The sequence below is a fragment of the Bombus pascuorum genome, chromosome 5, assembly GCF_905332965.1.
Source record: "Bombus pascuorum chromosome 5, iyBomPasc1.1, whole genome shotgun sequence".
In the NCBI taxonomy this organism is placed as follows: Eukaryota; Metazoa; Arthropoda; class Insecta; order Hymenoptera; family Apidae; genus Bombus; species Bombus pascuorum.
The window spans coordinates 10,066,024-10,087,617 of record NC_083492.1 but is presented as its reverse complement, the minus strand read 5'-3'; the positions used below and the strand labels follow the sequence as shown (position 1 = coordinate 10,087,617).

General features: G+C 37.3%; 1 protein-coding gene across 3 annotated transcripts in view; it reads right to left on the bottom strand.

Annotated features, from left to right (window-relative positions):
* The window catches only part of LOC132907329 (carbonic anhydrase-related protein 10), a 231,082-nt gene that overhangs the window by 62,226 nt on the left and 147,262 nt on the right, over positions 1-21,594 (bottom strand). For all 3 annotated transcript variants that reach the window (XM_060960303.1, XM_060960302.1, XM_060960305.1), the window contains exon 3: positions 13,674-13,810. In XM_060960303.1, the coding sequence (XP_060816286.1) occupies positions 13,674-13,810 (137 nt within the window). The remainder of the gene's footprint in view (positions 1-13,673; positions 13,811-21,594) is intronic.

The following is a 21,594-nucleotide window of genomic DNA, read 5'->3' as shown; positions in this document are numbered from 1 at the left end:
ATCTACATCTCTCACTTGATTAAATAAAACCATCCTATCAACAGAGATCCATTGTACGTAAAATCAAATCAACAGAATTTGAAAAGCTTCGCGACTATCCTCGAAAATCTGCTTAAAGCGTGGCGAAATGCAAATGTTATTTAACAATTCGCTATTTTATCGGTTTACCTGAGCATCGACAACCAAGATGGTATCGCGCCGAGTGAAAAGGAGCCAACGCGGCGCCGAGAATCCCAATTCTTATGGAACAATAGTCTGATCGCGAGTTAATTAACAACCAGCCGCTGTTTATACGACAGTTACGACGATTTATATACCGGCCACGTTTCTGGTTTCCCCTGTTAGACTAGAAAGCCAAGAGCTCCGATTATTCTCGATGGATAAAGAACGAGGAATTTCGTTCGACTCGAAGAACACTGACACGCGTATTGCCCTCGCCTGTTATGGCAATCGCTAGCTTTTTGTGGACGATACTATATACGAAAGCATTTTGTGCATGATGCTATATAGCACAGTATTTTCAGTCGCATTTGCAAAATAATTGGTTTGCACATTGTTGGAATTGGAGAATATATAGAATTTGTGTAAAAGTATTAGGATTGACAATATATTAATTGGAACAATAAAACTACTAGTTAAACTGCAGATATTTATACAAATTCATAGATTTGGTATAGCTGGAATGTCTATGAATCGAGTTTCTTCTGTCGAAATTCAGAGTGCTGGAAAGAAGAAATAACAGAATGAAATCAAGATTAAAACGCTACTGATTATATCGACAGGAGATATTCGCACAAAGGCGTGGGAATGATAATTAACCCTATTAACTCTGTCTCACTTCTATGCACAGTTGATTTCGAGGAGAAAATGAAGAAGCAAGCAGAGAAACTGACGGACAAGGCCGAGTATTTGCTTGGTCGCGGATAGTTGGCGGTTTATTCGCGAACAATGGCCGTGTCGAAGGGAATTCTCTTTCGCGAGGAAAAAGTAACAATGGCACCTCTTTATTCAGAAAGCCGTTGCCCTGAGTAAACGAGCTCCAGTTCGCGAACGAACGTTTACAGAGTCACAGTATTATCTCAGCGAATACATTCAAATATTCGCTGCTACTCCGCCACGATTTCGCTTATCTGTCTGCTTACAAATGAATATCGATCGAAACGAAACGAATGTCGTGTTTCTTTCTTTTTCTATTGCGTCGGGGTGCCTTCGTATTTTGTATGGATTTGTCGTGGCTGCTATTGATAAAGTTAGAGGCCAAGAGGCGGAGGAAGTGGAGCGGGTCTGCGTAAGTTCAAACGGATGCCCAGTAGAACAGCACCGCATATGGTCAGACATAAGGGGAATAGGATGGTCTCGTGTATTTCCACGCGAGCGAGTAGAATGGATCCGTGTACGGTCGGTCGGGGACTGAAATAGAATAGGACAGGGCATAACCCGACGAGGATACAAAAGGATATGGATGGAGCTTTCAAATAAATTGTAAGTAACAATTCCTCCCCTCTGCCACCAAGCAGCCCGTGTTCCGGCAAATATTACGCTGTCGTGTTATCGATCATACGACTATCTTTCTGTGAAAATAGCTAAAATTGCATGCTTCCAGTGATCACGCGAGTAACGTGAGTTACAGAAATTAAGCACGGCGTAGATTTCTTACGGATTCTATTTCTGACTCGTCACTTTGATTCGTTAAATCTTTATAGGTAGAATTTTATTCGTTTACGAGGCTGAAGATTTCGATTTCAGTATTAAAGATCGATAACTGAAAGATTCACGATAAAAGTGATTCTTCTCTTTCCCTCGAGTTTTTAAATAATAACGCATTCTAGTCGTTGGAACAGTCTGACAATATAGTGGAATTGATATCGTAAAAATAATCTATATCTTGATTCATTGTTCAATGAAAATTAATGGATTCTATAAAAACAGTCTTTATCGCGAGCTCCACAATTTCACGATTCAATTGGATGCCGCTCAAGATTTTTAATACTCATTCGTTTGATGGCTACGTTACTGGGTCAAATAAAAATAGTCATACTGCATTCGAAATGATTTTCCTATTACAAACAGAAAGTAGCGCGTTATTCAATTATCACAAAAGAGTTACACGGCTCAAAAAAGATTGAAATATACTGCTGCGTACACCGAAGCTAGTTAAAACAGTAAAAATATTTCACTGAAATATCTTGAACGTATCTTTACCCCATACAATCTGCCCAACCAATAAACTCGCCAGTAACACCGGAACTGAAAAATACCGGCAGGAGAATCCCTATAAAACGTTTCTCTGGCCGGTTCACAAATTCCAGCTCTCGAACGCGTTTCTGCCGTCACTTCGGTTCATCGAATTTTTGTCAGGGCCGGGAAAGAGTCGAGGGTGGAAAGTCAATAAACTCCGAATTCCGTTTCTCCAACCGAACAGAAATATTTCAAAACGTTCCCGGCTAACACAACCATGTTGGGTCACATACGAAACGAGTCACGATGATCGGAAGTCCAGACGTTCGTGGCTCGTGTCCCAATCCGCGGAGAATTAGGATTCTCTTCGAATCGGTTCGGTTTCGATCGCGAAATTACGCTGTCTGACAATTTTGGGATCGCCTAGCGAACGACGAATCCAGTTGAAACTGGCGGAAACGTGCACATTGGTGAAGATCAGAACTAGGACTGCATGTAGGGTGGTTGAAGAGGGATGAAAAAGGGCAGAGGGGATGGAATCGAGAGAAAAGCACGGAGGAACCTCGGTCGAAGACGTACGTTCGACTCGGCAAGTCGGTGGTTCGGTGGTTCGCCCTATTGTTTAATTTAAGTGCCAAAGTTTAAACCAGGTTAAACGCCGTATAAATTCACGAGGTACATGAAACCACCCTTCGACTGTTCCTTTTGCCCTTCGCGTATACCTTTCGTGTCCTAGGAATAGTGGGTGTTGTAAGGGGGATTGGTGAGGATACGAAATGGACCGGGGAATGTATTTAAATAGCGCTGAAACTAGATGTGACGTCACTGCGGCTTCCGGCTCGGGTAGTTAAGGCTGACGATAGTTAAGGCTTTTACCCGGTTTTTCACTTTGCTATTCGCTATTGGATTATCCTCTGCCGACTACGGACATTTTAAGTCGTTGCTGAATCGGGAAAAGGTTTAGGTTTCCTCGGGATAAAGTTTTAAGTTTTTAAGGCGAAGCGAATTGTTTTAGGAAGTTGCCCATGATTTTGTTTCAATTGATTATGTTTCATATACGGTCTGGAGAACAGGAGATGGGATATTGTTAAATAGAAGAGACGCTTTATAATCTATAATTGTTGATACCGTTCTACAGCTGGTACTGGAAATCAAATCTATAAAAATACCAGGTTTCAGGGATTTTGTTCTGGCAATTTCATAAATGTATTATGAAAGTACAAATAAATTAATTAATATGTAAATATAATGAACGCAATGGTATGACAATACTTTTTGTAGCAACTGTATCTACGTATAAAGTATAGTAGTTTATGTTCAAATTTTCCAAACGTTACGTTGGTATACAGTATTCGGTATCCGCGGGAGATGGCAAATTATCCTTGGATTATTAATGCGACAAGTCTCGCGTGTCCGCGGAATTAATGGGCTGTTTAGAATATTAATTTCTAAGGAAGTACCGCGAAACAGGCCCAAATGGATCTGGCCTGACGCATCCCTGTAATGTAACTATTAATCTTCCGGGTAGAAACGTGCATGTGCAGTCGGGAACCGCGTGACAAAGGGCAAAACCTTGATACCCATAACTTGTCTCGGTGTATTTCGTCCTGTTCTGTTCCCACTCTGAATTACGGTTACACCAACCAAGAGATAATCGTATCGGACTGTATACGAGAGTAAATTGTTCAACAAAAATATCGATTCGAGACTTTATTTAAAAGCAGACAAATTTACTTTAGTTTACGTAAAATATGCGCGATTTGTTTTCATTGATACAGCTCGGTAAGACATTGAATGATTTTATGATTTTTCGATACACTCAATGTTTCTGATATGTATTAATAATATGCAATAACATATATATACATATACAGTGGTAAATAAAGGTATCGTCGCACAACAATAATTTTTCTATAAAATCTTTTCCTATATAAATCTAATAGAAAACGCACAAGGTGAAATGTCTTTCCCTTAGAGGCACGAGTCGTATTATAATTGAGAATGGTACGACGTAGATTAACCCTTAACTACTATTATGAGGTGTTACAATATCGCAAACGTCGTAAACACTGGCATAATTTCCCTTTCAAGTAGCATGTGACACTAAATGTCTCAGTTATCTCGAATAACATCGAGCCTTGTAATGATACGATATGACTGTTAATGGGAATTTGGATTACAATTGTTCTATTCGAGTATTTCAAAGTTTCACCAAGAATTAGCTTTATAGTAAGTAGGCTGTTTCTCCAAGTTAGAAGTCGAATAAAACTCTAACACAGTTGCTAAAGTTCTAAAAGACTTCCAAGGCAAATGTTTACACAACATTCCGCAATATCTTAGTATCCTACACTGGCAATTAATAATTCGCTCCTGACAGTATGAAAATTTCCGAAACCATGTGACTTAAAGAAAAACAATAACTTTCGTCTCAGTAATCCAAACTTTATCTCGCATTAGTATTCACGATACAATTTCAAACGCAATTCGAAATCCGCAGAACTCTCGAAACAGTAGTCTCAGAAAAATCCACGCAATATTTAGAAGTTCTTGGTTGCGACTTCGTTGTCGAAGGGTCGAACGAAATTTCTCGTGGAATTTCCAGGAGCAACGTTTCATCTTTATGCAGAGTGTTTCGGTAGGTTGAAGAGTCCGAGGGGGATGGGTGGTTTGCGAGGGGTTGGCACGAAAAGAAACGCGCATAGTTCGAATTTGTCGGGCAGGACACAAAGTGCCTTCCACGGAAATGCCCGTGAAAAGGTTTAAACGCGCACCCGAGGGATCGTTTGCTCTTCCTCTCTCTTCCCATCTTCTTTCCAACCCCTCGAATCTAACCCAACCCCCCGATGCCAACTTCCCGGAGCCGGAGTCAATCTTCCCAGGCGCAAGTAGCCGCGTTCTCACGAGGCAAGCTCATCGGATGCATTCTACGCTTTGAAACGGTACCATGGTTTGGGTTCTGTTCATTGTTTGGTCCACCCTCGAATCATCCCCTCCAACGTCCAGTCGCTATCCTCCGAAGGCACAAAAGCGCCCAAAGGGAACAGGTTTCCAGCGTTCTTCCTCACCTCCCGACTCGCATCGGTTAGCCGGCGTCACACGCGTTGTTTAAGTCAAACAATCGACCATTCGCGAAGAAGGAACACCTTTCGTTTCGTTATTATCAGGAATTCGTGCTCCTTGATTTATTTCTTTCTTTTTTTGGTTGCTTCTTTTTTTTTTCTTTGGAAGTGAAGATAATTTGACAAGGTTTCTATTGTGTTTGAAGAATGATTTGGTTAGCTGTTTCTTCAATTTCAAATCGACGAATAATTTTCAGAGGCGTTGCTATCGGGGGAAGGAGTTAGTTGATTTGTAAATGTTAGCGGGTTTGTAAATTTATGTGTTAATAAAAATATTAAAGAACGTCTTTCCGTTACTAATGATAAATTATGTCTGATTTCTGCTTACAATTATGGTTTATTCATAAAAACGTTAAAGAACAAGTCTCTATCATTAATGAGTAACGAAATCAAATTTTTGCCACGCTTTAATAAAATTCGGTCCCCACAAGATCAAAATTTTAGAATACAGTCAGTAGTAGGAAAATATGTTTATCGATTTTTGAAAAGGAGACAACTTTTACAAAGGAAATTAAAACCAGAACCAGAAACATTGTGTTAACCAAAAACATTCATAATTATATTGTAGAATTCGAAGTTACCATAAACAAATTAATTGCAAGTAGCTCGATTCTACTCCTTACGGGTATAAATATAATATAATTCATCTTCAACAGATATCACTCGTTAAATTTGTCGAAGCTCTATCAGTAAACAGACGATTTTATCCAAAAAATTAGGAACCTGAGTGGCAAGTTATGTAACTCGTTTTTCCCTAAATAAAGTTAAAAATTTTCTCAACGATCTAAGATTCTTTCATCGAAAATCAAAGCTTAAAGCAGCGAAACGTACCGCGGAAATATTCGGTGCGCGATTCGAAGTCCTACGAAGAAACGCTTCAATTATTTCATTAACGGGTGGCTGACCCGCTAAGAAACAAAAGTCTCGAACGTTTCGCAGTTCTCGGGAAGAAGTATCGCAACACCGTGGATGATGGAGTGGTAGGCGGAAACGAAACTCAACCGCGGCCAGAAAGGAAAAGAAACGAAGAGAAAAAGAAAAGGGAGGAAATACAAACGACTCTCGGCTAGGGCTTTAAGGCTCGCGACGAGTGTTTGCACGAAAGCTACTTCGCCAAGAGTGTTATTGTTTGATAAACTCAAAAATGACGCGCTTCTGGTTCGTTTGAAGTCCCGCGGTTCGCGAACTGCCCGGAACAATGAAGTCCCTCAGAAGAGGAAACCAACGAAGTCGTTTAATCATCGAGCTACCAAGTACCTTGGCTTTGCGTTATTTTTATTGGCTGCTGTTTGCTGTTTATGTAAGAAACTTTTTCGTGCCCTTTCATTTTTCTGTTTCCTTTAGATGCATTACTCTGCGAACTGCAGTTGAGTTTGTTACATTTTGCGCGATTTTAATCACAAAACTTCGATTCCCTTCTTTCTGTTTCGTCCTTGTTTCATGCATTCATACGTACGTTTATACAAATTTATATTCTTATGGATATAATTGAAAGAAATTAAATCCAGGTAGAAAATTGGTTTGCAAGTGTATATTTATAGCAATCATAGAATTATTTAAACAATCAGTTATCCGCTACGTTGATAAACCTTACTGTTTCACGGGATATTTAACGCTAATTATATGTATTCATTTTTTACTAAATGTCTATTTGTAACTTTATATGCTGTAATTTTATATACATTTCTCGGTTGATGTAAAATTTTACCAGTATAATCATGATGCTCGTGTTTCATTGCAGTACCAATGAAATATCAAAGCCTCAATATAATATATTGATAAAAATTGTCCACTTTATCAATAGTATCTACATCAAACTAAATTGCTATTCATTGTTGCTATTCGTCTATATGTATATCTAAAATTATTAAAATTTCCAACTAATTCCATTTGCAAGAAATTATAAAATCTGAGAAAAGGAGAAGCAATACGAGCTCGACTCATGAGCCAACTAGCCATTTCTCGCTGAGAAATAGACAGTCTAAAGGAAGTTCCGGTCATGTTCGGGCTGAGCTTCGAATCGGGACTTCTGCTCACGTGCCAGCAATCACCGTGTCAGCTGAGGCGGCCACGTGATTCGTTTCTATCGTATCCACGGTGCGATTAGAGTTAGCACGTTTCGCGTAACAAACGAAAGGTTTCGCCTTTGAGACCGTGGCCAGCACAGCTTTCGCGAAAATCGGACAAAGCGCACGTGGTCAGTGTTTCGCGCTTTTCACACGGTGGAACCATCACCACGACGCTCAAACGGTCATGGAACTTTCTTTGAATAGCAGCGAACTCTGGTGAAAAATGGAAAGTCTTTTATTCCCGTTGTTTATTTCATAAAACTAGTACTTTTTAACGTAAAGTTGTCGGTATGATCAAAATCAATAATCTGTAATTTTTCATGAAAATTTTATAGATCTATAAGAGTGGAGTAGTTGGAGATTCGAACTATTTTTTGCTATTTCGCATACTTTTTACAGTCTAGTTATTGAATATTTTGTATATTACAAATATGTAGATACTAGAAGATTTTAATTTGCAGCGTTTTAAGTACATGTTTTATTGCGATATATCGTAATTTCATATTGAATAGGAATAATTTATTAAATCAATCAACGTTCAGCTATCCATGTGTATAATTTGTTAGTTTTTTAGGAAAATTTTTAAAAAATAATTGCAGCGTTAACAGCAATTATTTCCGAATTACGATAAAATTGTCGATACTTCGTCACGAAGATGCACGTAAAAACGACCAAGGGAACTACGATTAATTTTAGAATGGTTTCGGCAAAATCGAATTATCTCTGTAAGTCGCTCGTCCCAGTTCTGTTTCAAATTATCGGTCTTCGTTTCGATTCGCTAGATTTATACACCGTCAAAGTTTCTTACCTACTTTTTAATTCAGTTCTTCGCTCGATTCAGTTTTACGACTCTCAATCGAAATTACGTATTAATTACTTTGGCAACTTTCGCATGTTTTTCCAACGTCATTGTAATCAACAAGCAACTCGATATTTTTCGAACAAATCGCTGTCGATCTGGCATATATTGTTACGTGAACAACGATGCATTTGCATGTTAATATGAATTCGGCGATTTTATTTCGGCGTTGTTCAGGCGAAATTGACGATCGTAATTAAAAAATACGAAATACATTGATACGTTCTATGTTAATTGCATCTGCTGCAATGGAAGATGGGCGTATTAACACCATCGCGAACGATACCGAAGCTGGCTATCGATGCGTACCGAGTATTGAAAAGTTGGATGAAATTAAAAATTCACATTGGACGTGGACAAATTTATCAGCACATTTATATCTCTAACCTTGATTCCTTTAACGATCGACGTTATCGTCCAATCGTTTAATTCAAGACGAGAACACTTACCAACTTTTTCATATGAAATTGTCTATACTACAAATAACAAGTTATAGCAAATGAAAAGGTTAATTTCCAAAATCTTTGGGAAATATATAAAAGAAAAAAAAAATGGTTAGCCTAAACAAAGGACGACAACACTCACGAACTTCTTCCTGAACATAAAATTATTTATACTACAAGCGCAATAATAAGTTATAAAAAATAAAACAATTGCGCACCTTCAAAAACTTATAATAATTACATTTAAATCATCTCGATCAAACAATTTCCAAGAACAAGACCATTACGAACTTGTTAACAAAGAAGTGAAATTCCTTTCAATTGTGATAAATATTTTATAGCGTTACGTCGGCCAGTAAATTTTCTCCAATTTAACCAAACTGCTTTCGTGGAAATCAGTAATAGAACGCGTCAGTCTCTCCTAAATATTCTTTGGCTCGTGTCGAAGTGTATCGACGTTTATTCCACGGTGGATACAAGCAGCCTTCGCCAAGCGATTTCCATAAAACAATTTCCGCAACTGCACTTTCGCGTCCTAGACGAGTAGACGTGGAATTCTCGTGTCGCGTTACGTCACGCGAATACGCGATAAAGCCATGCATCCAAGAGGGAAACTACAAGAAATAACGTTGTTCAACGAAAGCAACGTTAATCGATCGATCCTCCAAATAAAAGATCTTCGAAAGGTCTTCTATTCTATGAATACTTTATTTGATAAAGAATTATATTCCAAGTTTGATAAATTCGAGAAATGATAGTGAATTACGGTCCCTCGGGGATCAACCGGAAATTTATCGCGACGACGTGGCCTTCTTGCGAAAAATTATAGCAAACGTCACTTACTGGAATTCTATGTGTAAATATAAGTGCTTTATACCATTTTATTATAGTCGATAGGTTATGTATATGAAATTAACGATTTAGATAAAGAATTTGTCAGTTTTATAATTATTAAGACATTCGTTAGTAAGTCAATTTAATGGCTCGCTAATTAAATCGAATGGTCTGTTGAGAGATTTTAGAGGTGAGATCTGGAGATAGAGATGTCGAGGCTAGCAGGGTTAATAACGATAACGAGTTAATATTATTATAAGGCGATCTTGGATTTGGCTGTTTTCTATGAAAGCTTCGATCGCAACACCCATTCATATCTTACGTTCGCAATACGTTTCATCTTTTGGCGTATTATCTTGGGATATACTACATATCTCTATTTCGATACTATTAGTAATATACTAAATCGTTACACGTGTAAATTTCTGTTTTACATATTAATATGGGAAAAATATATTGCACAGCAAGTAGAATAAATAATCGCTATGGTCAGACACAGTATGTGTAATAAACAATGAATCGAATGAACGAAATGATTATAATAAATATATACACCGCAGTATAAATATTTCACATCAAGTAGAATAGTCGTTTTCTGGTCAGACAAGCCGTACCTTACTGTCCATTATAAAATTTAATTAAAAATTTAATGCTAATATACCCTTATCTTCGATATATTTATTACATTACCTTCGAAATATTCTATTAACAAACTAAAATCTCTTTTTCTATAAACTACAGACCTTCCTCCTGAAAACTTTGATTACTCGTATCTCATTATTCACTATATTAATCTTACAAGTAAAACTCTTTTCCCTCCAGAAAACCAATATCTATTCGATCTTTCCGAGCGTATCGACAGTGTCTACGACATACAATCGCACAACAGTGTGTTGTCGAGCCGTTAAACAAATTGCTTCGCCATCTAAAGGGTGAAGAGATACATCAGCTCGACCGGTGCAAGGATTCTTGCAAATTCTAGCTCGCGTTTGAAAAGTGGGACTCCAATCTTTCCCTCGATGAATATTCACCTGGCAAAGCAAACAATCGCCTTTTCCTCTTTCTCTTACTTTTTCTTTTTGATCCTGCCGCGTTCTTTCGATCATTTGAAAAAGTTCCGTGCAACGTACGTAATACATTCATAAAAATCTTCTATGACAAACGTTCGAATATTTTCCAAAGCCATTGAAAGCCGATGAATAGGAAAATATTTCGAGAACAAAATTCCACCCTCACCGTCCTCGATGCCTGTGTCCTCTCATTAATTATGGTTCGACGATTAATCAAGCAGTGGCTCGTCGTTGTTCGCAAGTCGCATCGGCGAGATTTACAATATTTACGTGACTCGTCACGGCGCCGCAGCGCGCATCAATTTCACAGCGGAAAATGGGCCCCGCGTAAATCGGCCGCCGCGTTAATTTCCACACATGCAATCCACGCGGCGGCTGCTCGATAAAACCAGCCCGACGTAGCGAACAAAAAGCGGAAGGGAAACGAATGACGGTGAAATCGAGCCCCCATAGCTCGGCGCACCGTTGTTATCCTCGCATCTGCGAAATCAATGACCGCTTTTTTTCCATTTACCACGCGGTAGCCACTGCTATGATATGGGTGGACGAAGTTTGTTTCGAAGCTAATCTTTAGGATAAAATGAAGTCGCGATTGTGATGTAAATTGTAACAGCGAAATATGCCACCTTCTTGCAAATTAGAATTAACGTTACTAGTGACATTTTGTAAGTCACGATTTTCAAGTCATTAGTACTAATACATTCTGTTGTATGCAGTAGTAACAGATTTGGTAATAAAAGAAATTAAATTTCGTAGATGAATTTGATAAGTTACAGACGATTTGATCATTGTATTTAACGTAAAATTGTACGATTGTAAGGTAAAAGTCCACAATCTACGAATTTACGCTAGGAAAAAAATGGGGAATTTTAGAGTTTTTAAAGATATTTTCGTTGCCTCAAGTAACTAGTGGCACGTTGTAATATGTGATCGTTTAATTGATCAAACAAGGTTGAGATTCAAACGAACATCCTATGGGTGAATCTCAGCTTGGATAAATTGAGTAATGAGAGGTTTGAGAGAAGTTCCATGTGGAATTTTCGAAGCCAGAATTTTCTTTTGCTATTGTTTCTCGATGTTCCTCTATACATAATTGAATTCATAAAACTGATATCATTTTCCCGATATTTCGATATGTACAATACACGCGTCAGAATAAAATTAATAATTGTATTGCGTTTCTATTTCAATTATTATTAAAATCAAAGACTATTTTAAGAGCAAAGAGATTTAAATTAAATTGTAAAATGACAATTTCCATTTTAAAGTCATACTATTTATGATATTTAATCAAGAATGTCAAAGAAGTCTAACGCTGCATATTAAAATCAGTGATTATTTTCAGGGTAAAAGAGAATCAGCATGAATGATTTCAGGCGTAGCGAAACTGAAGAACGAATAAACGTTTAATTAATCGAAGATTATTATTTTCGTGGTTTTAAGGTATCACGAATCAATAAGACGAACGTTAAACAGCCAGATTGGTAATTAATGGATATATTATCGAACTAACGAACTCCCTAGCGTGGTGAAAAATGGATAGAGAGAAAGTGGAGAACGGTCCAGAGTGAATTCAAAATCCATTACTAGCTGGCGACAGCTCTGGGAATAGCCGCGGCGTAGCTACTCACGTTCAACTGAATGCGTCTCTCCGTGATATCAGTCTACCCAGTCAAATAAATCATCCGAAAAATGTTAATTTTCACTTGAATCTACTTCACGTATCTGCGACGCGTCGAACCAATCGCTGTCTGATGTGTTTTATTTTTTAACCTGAGGTGGTATTTGTGAGTTTCGATTAAGACGGACGCCATTCTTTTTTAGAAATTTTTCTACGTTTTCTTTTTATTTATAGATATTCTGTTCCTATATTTTTCTTTACTTTCCATTTTCATTAGTCTTTTGTGTTTTATCTTATTTAATATAGTATCGCTTATTTACCATTTTACTTTAAAATTTTCAAATAAATTTATTTTATAATTTAAATTTAAATCCATTTATGAGTTAACGTTTAATCACTTTTTTGTTGGATTTAACTAAAATATTTTTAAAGTATGAAATATTTAGGAAGAATCCCCTGCTGGGGATACCAATCGATACTATGAAATTTATAACTTATTTAATATACGAGATCCCCAAATGGGGACTGTGAAAGCTAATATTATTTTGTTTCTATACGTGTCATTATTATTAATTTTATTATTATTCCGTGGTATTTTAATTATACTGTTCCTCTTTGAAACGCTGTTATAATTAATGTATTCTTTCCTAGATTAATATGCTCATACAATATATTCCATTTTTGTATTAACGTTCCCATTCCTTTTATTCCTTCCTAAATCTCAGATTAAAATTATTTCTACGGTGTTAAGGGGTGAAACTATATATCTTATGACCGTTAATAAAATGTAAAATGTTTGATCCGAAGAAACATTTCAATTGACTTTTTCACATACATACAAATAACAGAAATAAAATATTTGATATTACAAGATAACTAATAATACACCTTAAGTTCGAAATTATTAAATAACAGTAATATATATGTTGAAAATGACAACGTGAGTTCGTGCTCGCCATTTACGTGCGCTAGTTACAATAAGTAGTAACTAGAAGATTGTTCTAGATGCAATCGATAGATTTAATCGATTTAAAGGTTTAAGATGTTCTTTTGTTTTTATCCCCAGTTCATGTAAGAATGTGCAATAAAGGTTCTTCGATGTGATAGATTTATCCAAAGAATAAAATAATAACTATTATGACCCTACCTCTGAATATAGAAATAACAACAATATAAATATAATATAAGAAATAATATAATATATAAATAATATCATTTTAATAATAATACAGATCCCAATTTTTACGTTAGATATAGATTATATCAGAACGTATAATACTAAATAAAGTAAATATCCCGAAGAGAGCATTATCTCCATTGAAACAAAGGCGTGACGATAGAAATTTCTGTCACGAATCGACTCGGTATACAATCCTTCTTTACTTTTGAATATACAAGCTTACTCAAAAGTCGAAGCACCGACAACGAGAAATAAAAAGAGAAGAAATAGAGGGACATTGAAGAACACTGGATAAATTACCTTGTGTTTGTCGACCGACACTGGTCTCAAGTGGCGGTCGAAGAGAAGCTTGTCAGGCTCGATGTTGATAGGACTCTGTCGTCTTCCTTTGCTGCACAAATACCACTGGGGGTTTATCAAACCCCAAAACGAAGGTCCTGCAAACAAAGTGAAAACATGCATACATTAACGATTTTCCCAAATTTTCTCTTAAAAGCAATTTTTTTATTTTCATCCTGCCGTATAAATTAAATCGTTCTTCTACAATCTTAAAATTACTTTCAGAATTACTATGGTCGCTAGTTTTCAGAAATAACGAGCATGTTATTTTATCAAATACATCACTGTTATTTGAGGAATGTTACAACTGGCTCACTTACAAAGTTCCACAAAGGTATAATGTAAATTCACGTTTCATTTACGTACCGACGTTTAAAATTTCAAAAATTTCCAATTAAAATTAATTAATCGTTCTACCCAAGAAAATAGATCGAAATGATTTACGATCATCGAATTATTACAATCAGTGAAAGACAAGCTATTTTTCCCCATAAGTTTCTTTATCGCAAACGAATGATACAAGAAGTCACAAATTCTAAAGTAAATTTAAGAACTTATTGTTCGTAAATCATTTTCCTCTACTTTCCCATTTGTAGATTAATACTGACTTCTGACTGGCCGTAAATAAAGAGATTATAACATCCAAAAGATTGGTAATGCAATCAATCAGTTAATTCCCACGACTAACAAATTGAACGTAAAATATTTTCCAAACGAAGACTATCGTTCGTATCAAACGTCCCCTCCTGAATCTTCTTTCTGAGAGCAAAAAAAGAAAAAAAAAAATTACAATGTCTTTTGAAACAGCCGCGACTGCAGTTATGAACGCGTTATCAGGTGATGTTGAAATTGGGAAAGCGTTTCGATAACGCCGCGTGGGCATCGACGAAACAATTTTTTTCCGGCGGTTTCCAATTTTCCCCGGTTCCAAGTTCGGCGAAGTTCACGGGTCGAAAAACCGCGACAGTGGCTATCCCAGGCGGCCGCGAATCGTCGTCTTGTCGTCTGTCAGCCGTTTGGAAATTTGAAATTTTTATAATTTCAACTTTTCCGTGTGGCCTGCGCCGGCGTAGCCCGCCTTCGGAACCTTACCAGTTCGCGTCAACTTTTATTCGGTAAAAGGGCTTTCGAACTCGTTTCGTAGGGCGACACGAACCAACAGGGAGCTCTCCTTCTTACTTCTCTTCATCTTCAGCCCGTTTCCGCTCGCATTTCCCGCCGTCTCCTCTGAGAAATTTAACTTTCTTTTCGCGTGGATCGCGAGGATCGATATACCAAGAACGTTTCAACTAACGAATCTTTCCTTCGTGAATCCATGGGTTAACCAAGAGAAATGATCTCGTTTCTCATCTGCATCAAGCTCTTTTGCTGAACTTCTGAACAAGAAACAGCGAGAACTGTTCATTGTTATAGGGTTTTCATTATGTAAGATACGATGTAAATTATTTAATTTTAAGGAAATACGTCATCTTTTGTTCGTACATGATCGCATGTGTTAAAGATCAGTAACAACTACACGATAGAAGAAGTTTACAAGATCGTACGCTATGCAACAAATGAGGAAAAGATCCTTCTCTTTTTTCAATTTAAGGATACCTTCTCGTATCCCAAGATATGATGCTAATTTAGTTGATATTAATAGTTTTTTCAATACTGATTCGTAAATATCAATTTTTGGAACTGTTGCACGAATTCTCGTCTCCTCTTCAATCAGAATAAGCGCAGAAACTTCAGAGAGTTAAATATCCCCTTTTGATCATAGCTCGTACTTATCCCATCATTTCACCAAACATTTTGAACTTTTGCCTTCAAAAGTATGTCGTTCAAGGACGAGTACGTAAATGATTTAAGCGATATAAGCTTTCAAGTCAGAGAAATTGCTTCTCTACAAAGATGTGCTTTCATGGAAAAAACTCTGCTATGAACTTTTCTCTGTGGCATTACAGAGTAATAAATTAATTGCCATATACATTTATGCATTGATTAATAATTTGAACAGCCACGGACAATCTGTCATTTATGATACAGCAAGTATTATAATTAGAACAATTAAATTTCTACATGTGATCGTAATTCCACAAGTACTATGAAATTACAAAATAACTATGAAAGAAGGAATACAAAGAATAATGAAAAGATAGCGTATCTTAATATATGCAAAATTGATATGAACGACGCCGAATCTCTCGTTAGTAGTCGTTAACATGGGAGCTAAAACGACCATAGTCGCGGTTGAAGTATCGCGCGTCTTTTCGTTTAAAGCACGATACAATTCCGCCGCGTTCTCCATCTTCCATAGTTCTGACGTCTATGATATTAACGATCCGACGCGTCGTAAGGGTAAGTAATAAATTATTGCTCGTATAAACAACTCGTATAACCGACGCCCCAGGCACGTCAGCACGGGAATTTGCCACCGTGACGGCACGCGACGTTGCACACAAAGAGAATCTTATACAACGATCCATACACGCCGCGCGGTTTTCCAGCAAAGTGTTCCGTGATACTTTCTCATCTTCATTTAATGCATAATAATTCAGAATATTCGCGGCGACATTGTTGGCCGATCCACAGTGAAAATTTCGTCCCTAACTAAAGATCTCTCGTGCATTCGGATGGTACACAATAGCAATTAATAATAAAGCTTTGGCAAAAGATAGTTTTAAGTCGGTTTTACGATGCGGACGTGATTTCCCTGCTGCTTCTCAGTTTCAGATTTTCCATAACATATTTCGTTCTAGTTTTGTTTATAGCCAGTAGAACATTTCATTTTGGAAAATTCGGTGTTCCTTCTTGCACCTCGATAACAATTGCCAATTTGGATTTTGTCTAAGCTAGGTGACGCTTCAATATCATATTTTAATTTTCATATTTTAATTTTAATTTTAATTAAATTTCTTCAAAAATCCATTTTCTCGAGTCTTTTTTCTTCTGATCGTGAATTTAATAAACTCCAACATATGTACCTATCTCACGCTATCAATTCTTCGACAATCATTCTTATTCAAACACAACCACGTGGTTAATTTCCCTATTAATTAATCTCCAATTGTCACGTTCACCCCTTTCTAAATCGTGGAAAACCTCTTAACAGCAGCCCTATCATAGCCTGCTCGTTAAAAAAAAAACATTTCCGAAAACGATTCACCAACGATCGTTGTGTAACGTTTCACGGACGATTCTTTTCGCCGTGTTAATGAGAGGGGTGCGATAACGATAGCGAGACACGCGAGTGCAATTAAAAATTACGGGGTCAATGCCGATGCACACAGTCGCGTTTTTACCGCGATGCGATTGTTAGTCGTGTGTTCTCGCCTTTATCATCGACATATCGACGCAATTAACCCCTTTTGTTCGACGATTCTCACCCTCGAATAGCCCGTTACAACCCCTCTTCTTCGACGATCGGGTTTCTCTTCGTTCCTCTTTCACAGGGTGAAAACAGAAAAAATCATTGGTATTTTTTTTCTAGTTTATCTGGACTGGTTGGAAATATTTTTGGGGGAAGAACATAGCCGTAAATTTCGCGAATGATAACAAACGACTCGTTGAACGCGTCGCTGCGTGTTATAGTTTGTTGGAAGGGAAATGCGCATTTAACGATTTTGTTGGTAGAGTGCTTGTAAATGTTCCCGTTTCAGCAATCTCGCGCACTTTTTTTTTAAAGGTTTCTCGTCGAAACAGGATTTTCAGTTAATTTAGTACCGGTGCTTTTCAAGTTGTTAACATTTTCCAAGCTCAACCGGTTTTTTATACGCTCGTATCAAGTATCATCATCGTTAAATCGGTGGAAAAGTTCATCTCATTCGCCTTTGAAGTTGAACCCAGGAATTAAAAATGAACAACTAGTGAAATGATAAAATAAATACTTAAACCCGCATACTACATGTTAAAATTAAGTAAATTAATTGTATATTATCCTTTCGACATTTTTTCTCTTTTTGGTGGGGGATTTTTAAAGTTTTCTTATTTCAATCTCTAAATACGTTTAGATATGTATCACAGTGTATAGATATGCTGGGATAAATCGATGCTTATGATGAAGAAAGATCTATTTCATAGAAAGGCAGATCAATTACATAGTTGGTTCTAGCATATCCTATTGTATAAAAAAAGTGTATAGTCAAGCACGCTTATTTTGCTGTTAATACAAATGCAAGTAACTTGTCTATTGGATAATGTTTAATTTATCAGAAATACGAGTCCATATGGAAAATATGTAAAGCGAAATATTAATTCGTCTCGTGCTCCAATTCTTCGTTCGTACGTGTCGACCATTAAAATGTAAAATTATTATGAGCCAGAGGGACGAAATAGCGTGTCAGTGAGTAGAGAGGACAGATCTCTCCACAATGTACATATTCATAGGTAAGTAAACAGATATACGAAACGAAACGCATCGTGCGATAGAACAGTCGAGTAATTTGCAATAAGGATGTTGATCCTGTATTGCGAGCTAGTTTCAAATTCCCTGCATTTGATATAGTTCTCCGTTTATTCTGTGTTGTGTAAATGAGAACTTCGATCGGGAAAATTTTTACATTTGCGTGGAAAGTAACCAGTTTTCTTGGAAATTATGCTTTATTACGAGACAAAAACGAAAGAAATGATACGATATTCACCAATATCTGCTACCACGTTGTATCTATTCTATGATTATACAGAATATATTCCAACTTTTATGAAGCAAAATTTTCAAGATTCGATATTAGTTACTTATGTACTGTTCTATCTTTATTTACTATTTCTCTTATCAATTTTTATGCTCGTACAATCTTTTTTGTCGTATTCATATGTATAGAATATCCTAATAAAATTTTGCCTTAAAAACTAGAACACTCTGTATATAATGTAAAATCTGCATACATCATATATACGTTTCGATGTGATAGGATATTGAACGTTTTATCGGTCGAAATATGAAAACTGAAGGTAATAATGAAAAAAGTATCAGATAATGTATCGATGCTTGCATTAGATGAACTTGCCTCGGAGAAAACTAGTTTACACAGTCGATTTTCACGCGTGTTTCGTAATACCTGACATTCAACGCTTCGTTGTATAATGCATGCATTTTCGATACTGTGTTGCTTCCGCAGCACAGTTTTTACATGTTAAATATTAAAATTTCCTTTTAAACACCTAGCGCTACGTTATCGACGAGAACCCGTGTTTCCGCTATTACTTTTCGATATTATTTGGAAAGTGGAAGAGATTTTACGATCGGATACGATTTTATTCAGTAATTTTGTCTAAATGTCTATTCCAATTATTAAATCAGTGAGAATATAGCAATTAATTTTTTCAGGCTTCGAAATATTTGTACACCATCTCAATCTGTCAATAAAATATATCTATGTGTACAACGTGTTTGTTTAATGTCATATGACTTGAAAAGTTAATTTTAGAAAATTCGCAGAATATTTGATACGAAATGTGTCTTGTATAATATTAAATATAAATTAAATATAATAAAATATTAAATATAATATTAAAAAGCTAATATGGAAACAATTTACTAATTATATTATATTCTCATTATGTGTATTCAATCGAGCTCTTCTCTTCATAATAATACTAAGGCAAAATGGAAACTAACAGAAACCACAACAACACAAGCCCGTGACTACTACTACATCGCAAGCCCTTGACTATTCGCAAATCTAAACACAGATACTATTACTGATCAAATTTACCAAAGCTTTATTGTCAAAAAACATACGCCTCCTATTACAGAACTTGGATTCTCTTCGATTAAAAAATTCGATTTAAAAAATTAAAAATCATGATAATTATCTTCGATCAAATGCCAATGTATAAGCCACGTAGCTGACACACAGCTCCTAAAACGCTGAAAACACCAGCTTGGTAGCTGGTCCACACGGCCAACCAACACCGTCAGGATTTATAGTATCTCGCTTGAGCGTATCGCGTCCAGGCGTCGGCTATTTGTCAAGCGACGCAACATTAACCCGATATTTATAACATCGCCTAGCCCACTCGCCGAGGAATTTCATTTTCGAACAGCGAGCGACCAAGCCTCGCCCCCTAACCAACGATATAATTGCATAATTAGCAGCCTGACGGATCCAGCCAGTCTCTCCAACGCCGTTTTCGCGGAAACTCCGATCCAGATGGGGATTGGCCAGTGGTCGGGGTGAACCTTCGAGTTAATGAAATAACGGTGGCCAGATGGAATGATTACTTTCTTATCACCCGAAGGCAGGTAGACTATTATGGCATTCATCAGCTACCTGGAGGAAGCAGCCATTGGAGAGGGGTAGCAAAACGGAGTTGCTTCTGGAGGAAAGGGAAACGTGGCCTCGGAACGAGGTAAGGTAAGAGGCGGTAGATAACAGGAGAAAGGGTGATAACTGGAGAGCCTTACTCCAGTGTACAACCAGTTGCGAGACTGCTCCCTCCCTTTCTCTCTCTCTCTTTCTCTCCCTCCCCCCCCTCTCTCTCTCTCTCTCTCGAAGGGAGGTGTAACAACCCCATTATTGAAACTTCAAGCGCGGAGCAATCATTCTGCAATTAGCAAAAGTGATTAAGTGTAGAAGCTAACGCAGCCTCGTTCGAGTCCTCTGCCTCGCGTTTGCCCTCCTCCAACCTTTCTTCCATCCTCTGTACCCTTTGCTTCATCTTCCTTGCTCACCCTTACCTGTTCAGTAAACCTCTCCCCACCCTATCCCTTCCTTCTACACACCTACAGCTTTCCCTACAGTACGAGAAGCAACGCAACTCGTAGTTACATCGCGGTCGTTGTTGATCCCCTTTGCGGTCTGGATTCCACCCTTATTCTATTCCAGCTTTCCCTTCCCGGTGTCAACTGCTTCACTGACACCTGTTTTAATTATCCACCTGTCCTTCCTGCAGGGAAGAAAGGACGGGCGTCTGATAATTCGTAATGAACGGACAAGGACAAGTGAATACACACCCTCTGCAGAGTAAGACCTGTTAACTGACGTAATTACAGGCTAGCCACCGCTGCGGATAATTGTTGGGGATTTTTTCCCTCCGCCTGTTCTAAGAAAGAAGGGCGAAATTATCCTTTCTGGATTCCTGTCTTAAACTGTCCATCAATGAGCTTAAATACAGAGGTAACGAAGAGGTTCGTCAGATTCCACTCGATAAGGAGCACCGACTTGGCTAGATGGAATTAATCAAGGACGGATTAGCCCCGCCGGGATTTCTCGATAAAAACAATTAATCGGTGGATGGAACGGCTTGAAAATTGCCACGGGGGCTGTTCTTACTTGGATCGATGAGTGAAAGAAGGATCGTAAGGTTTTCCAGGATTCTGAGGTTTCTGTAGTTGAAAGATTGATTTATTTCATGATCGAGGACTTCTTTGTAAATTTTTTTCCACAGTAAGAATTATAGGGGTTCAATTGGTTTTTAAATCATCCTTAGTTTCGTTGGCACGATCACATTTGTGATGTGCCCACGTATGCCGTCATGGGGATTTTTTACTCTAAGTCTAACGACGTATTTGTACGAGCCATCGGCCCGTTTTCGAAGAAATCTTCAACTAAAAGAAGGATTTCTTAGTTAAAGAGTTTTGGTTTTGTTCAGAACAGCGAGTCTCTTGTTTCTTTGTTTAAAATGTTATGATACATAAACAAATGTTTTAAATGCTTTTGATCGAAATAAAAATATCTTATTCTTTACCCAAGTGCAACGGTGTTTATAACATTTTCCATTTATTATAATACGAGATAAAATATATAATGGAATCTGTTGCAATATGCAGACGGTGTTAATTGTAAGAGGTCAGTGGAATAGTTTCGATACCAGACATATGTCATTCGAGATTGTCACTAGCTGGAGAATTCGAACAATATATCTATTTCGAAGATTTCCTAACCATTTCTGTAGGCAT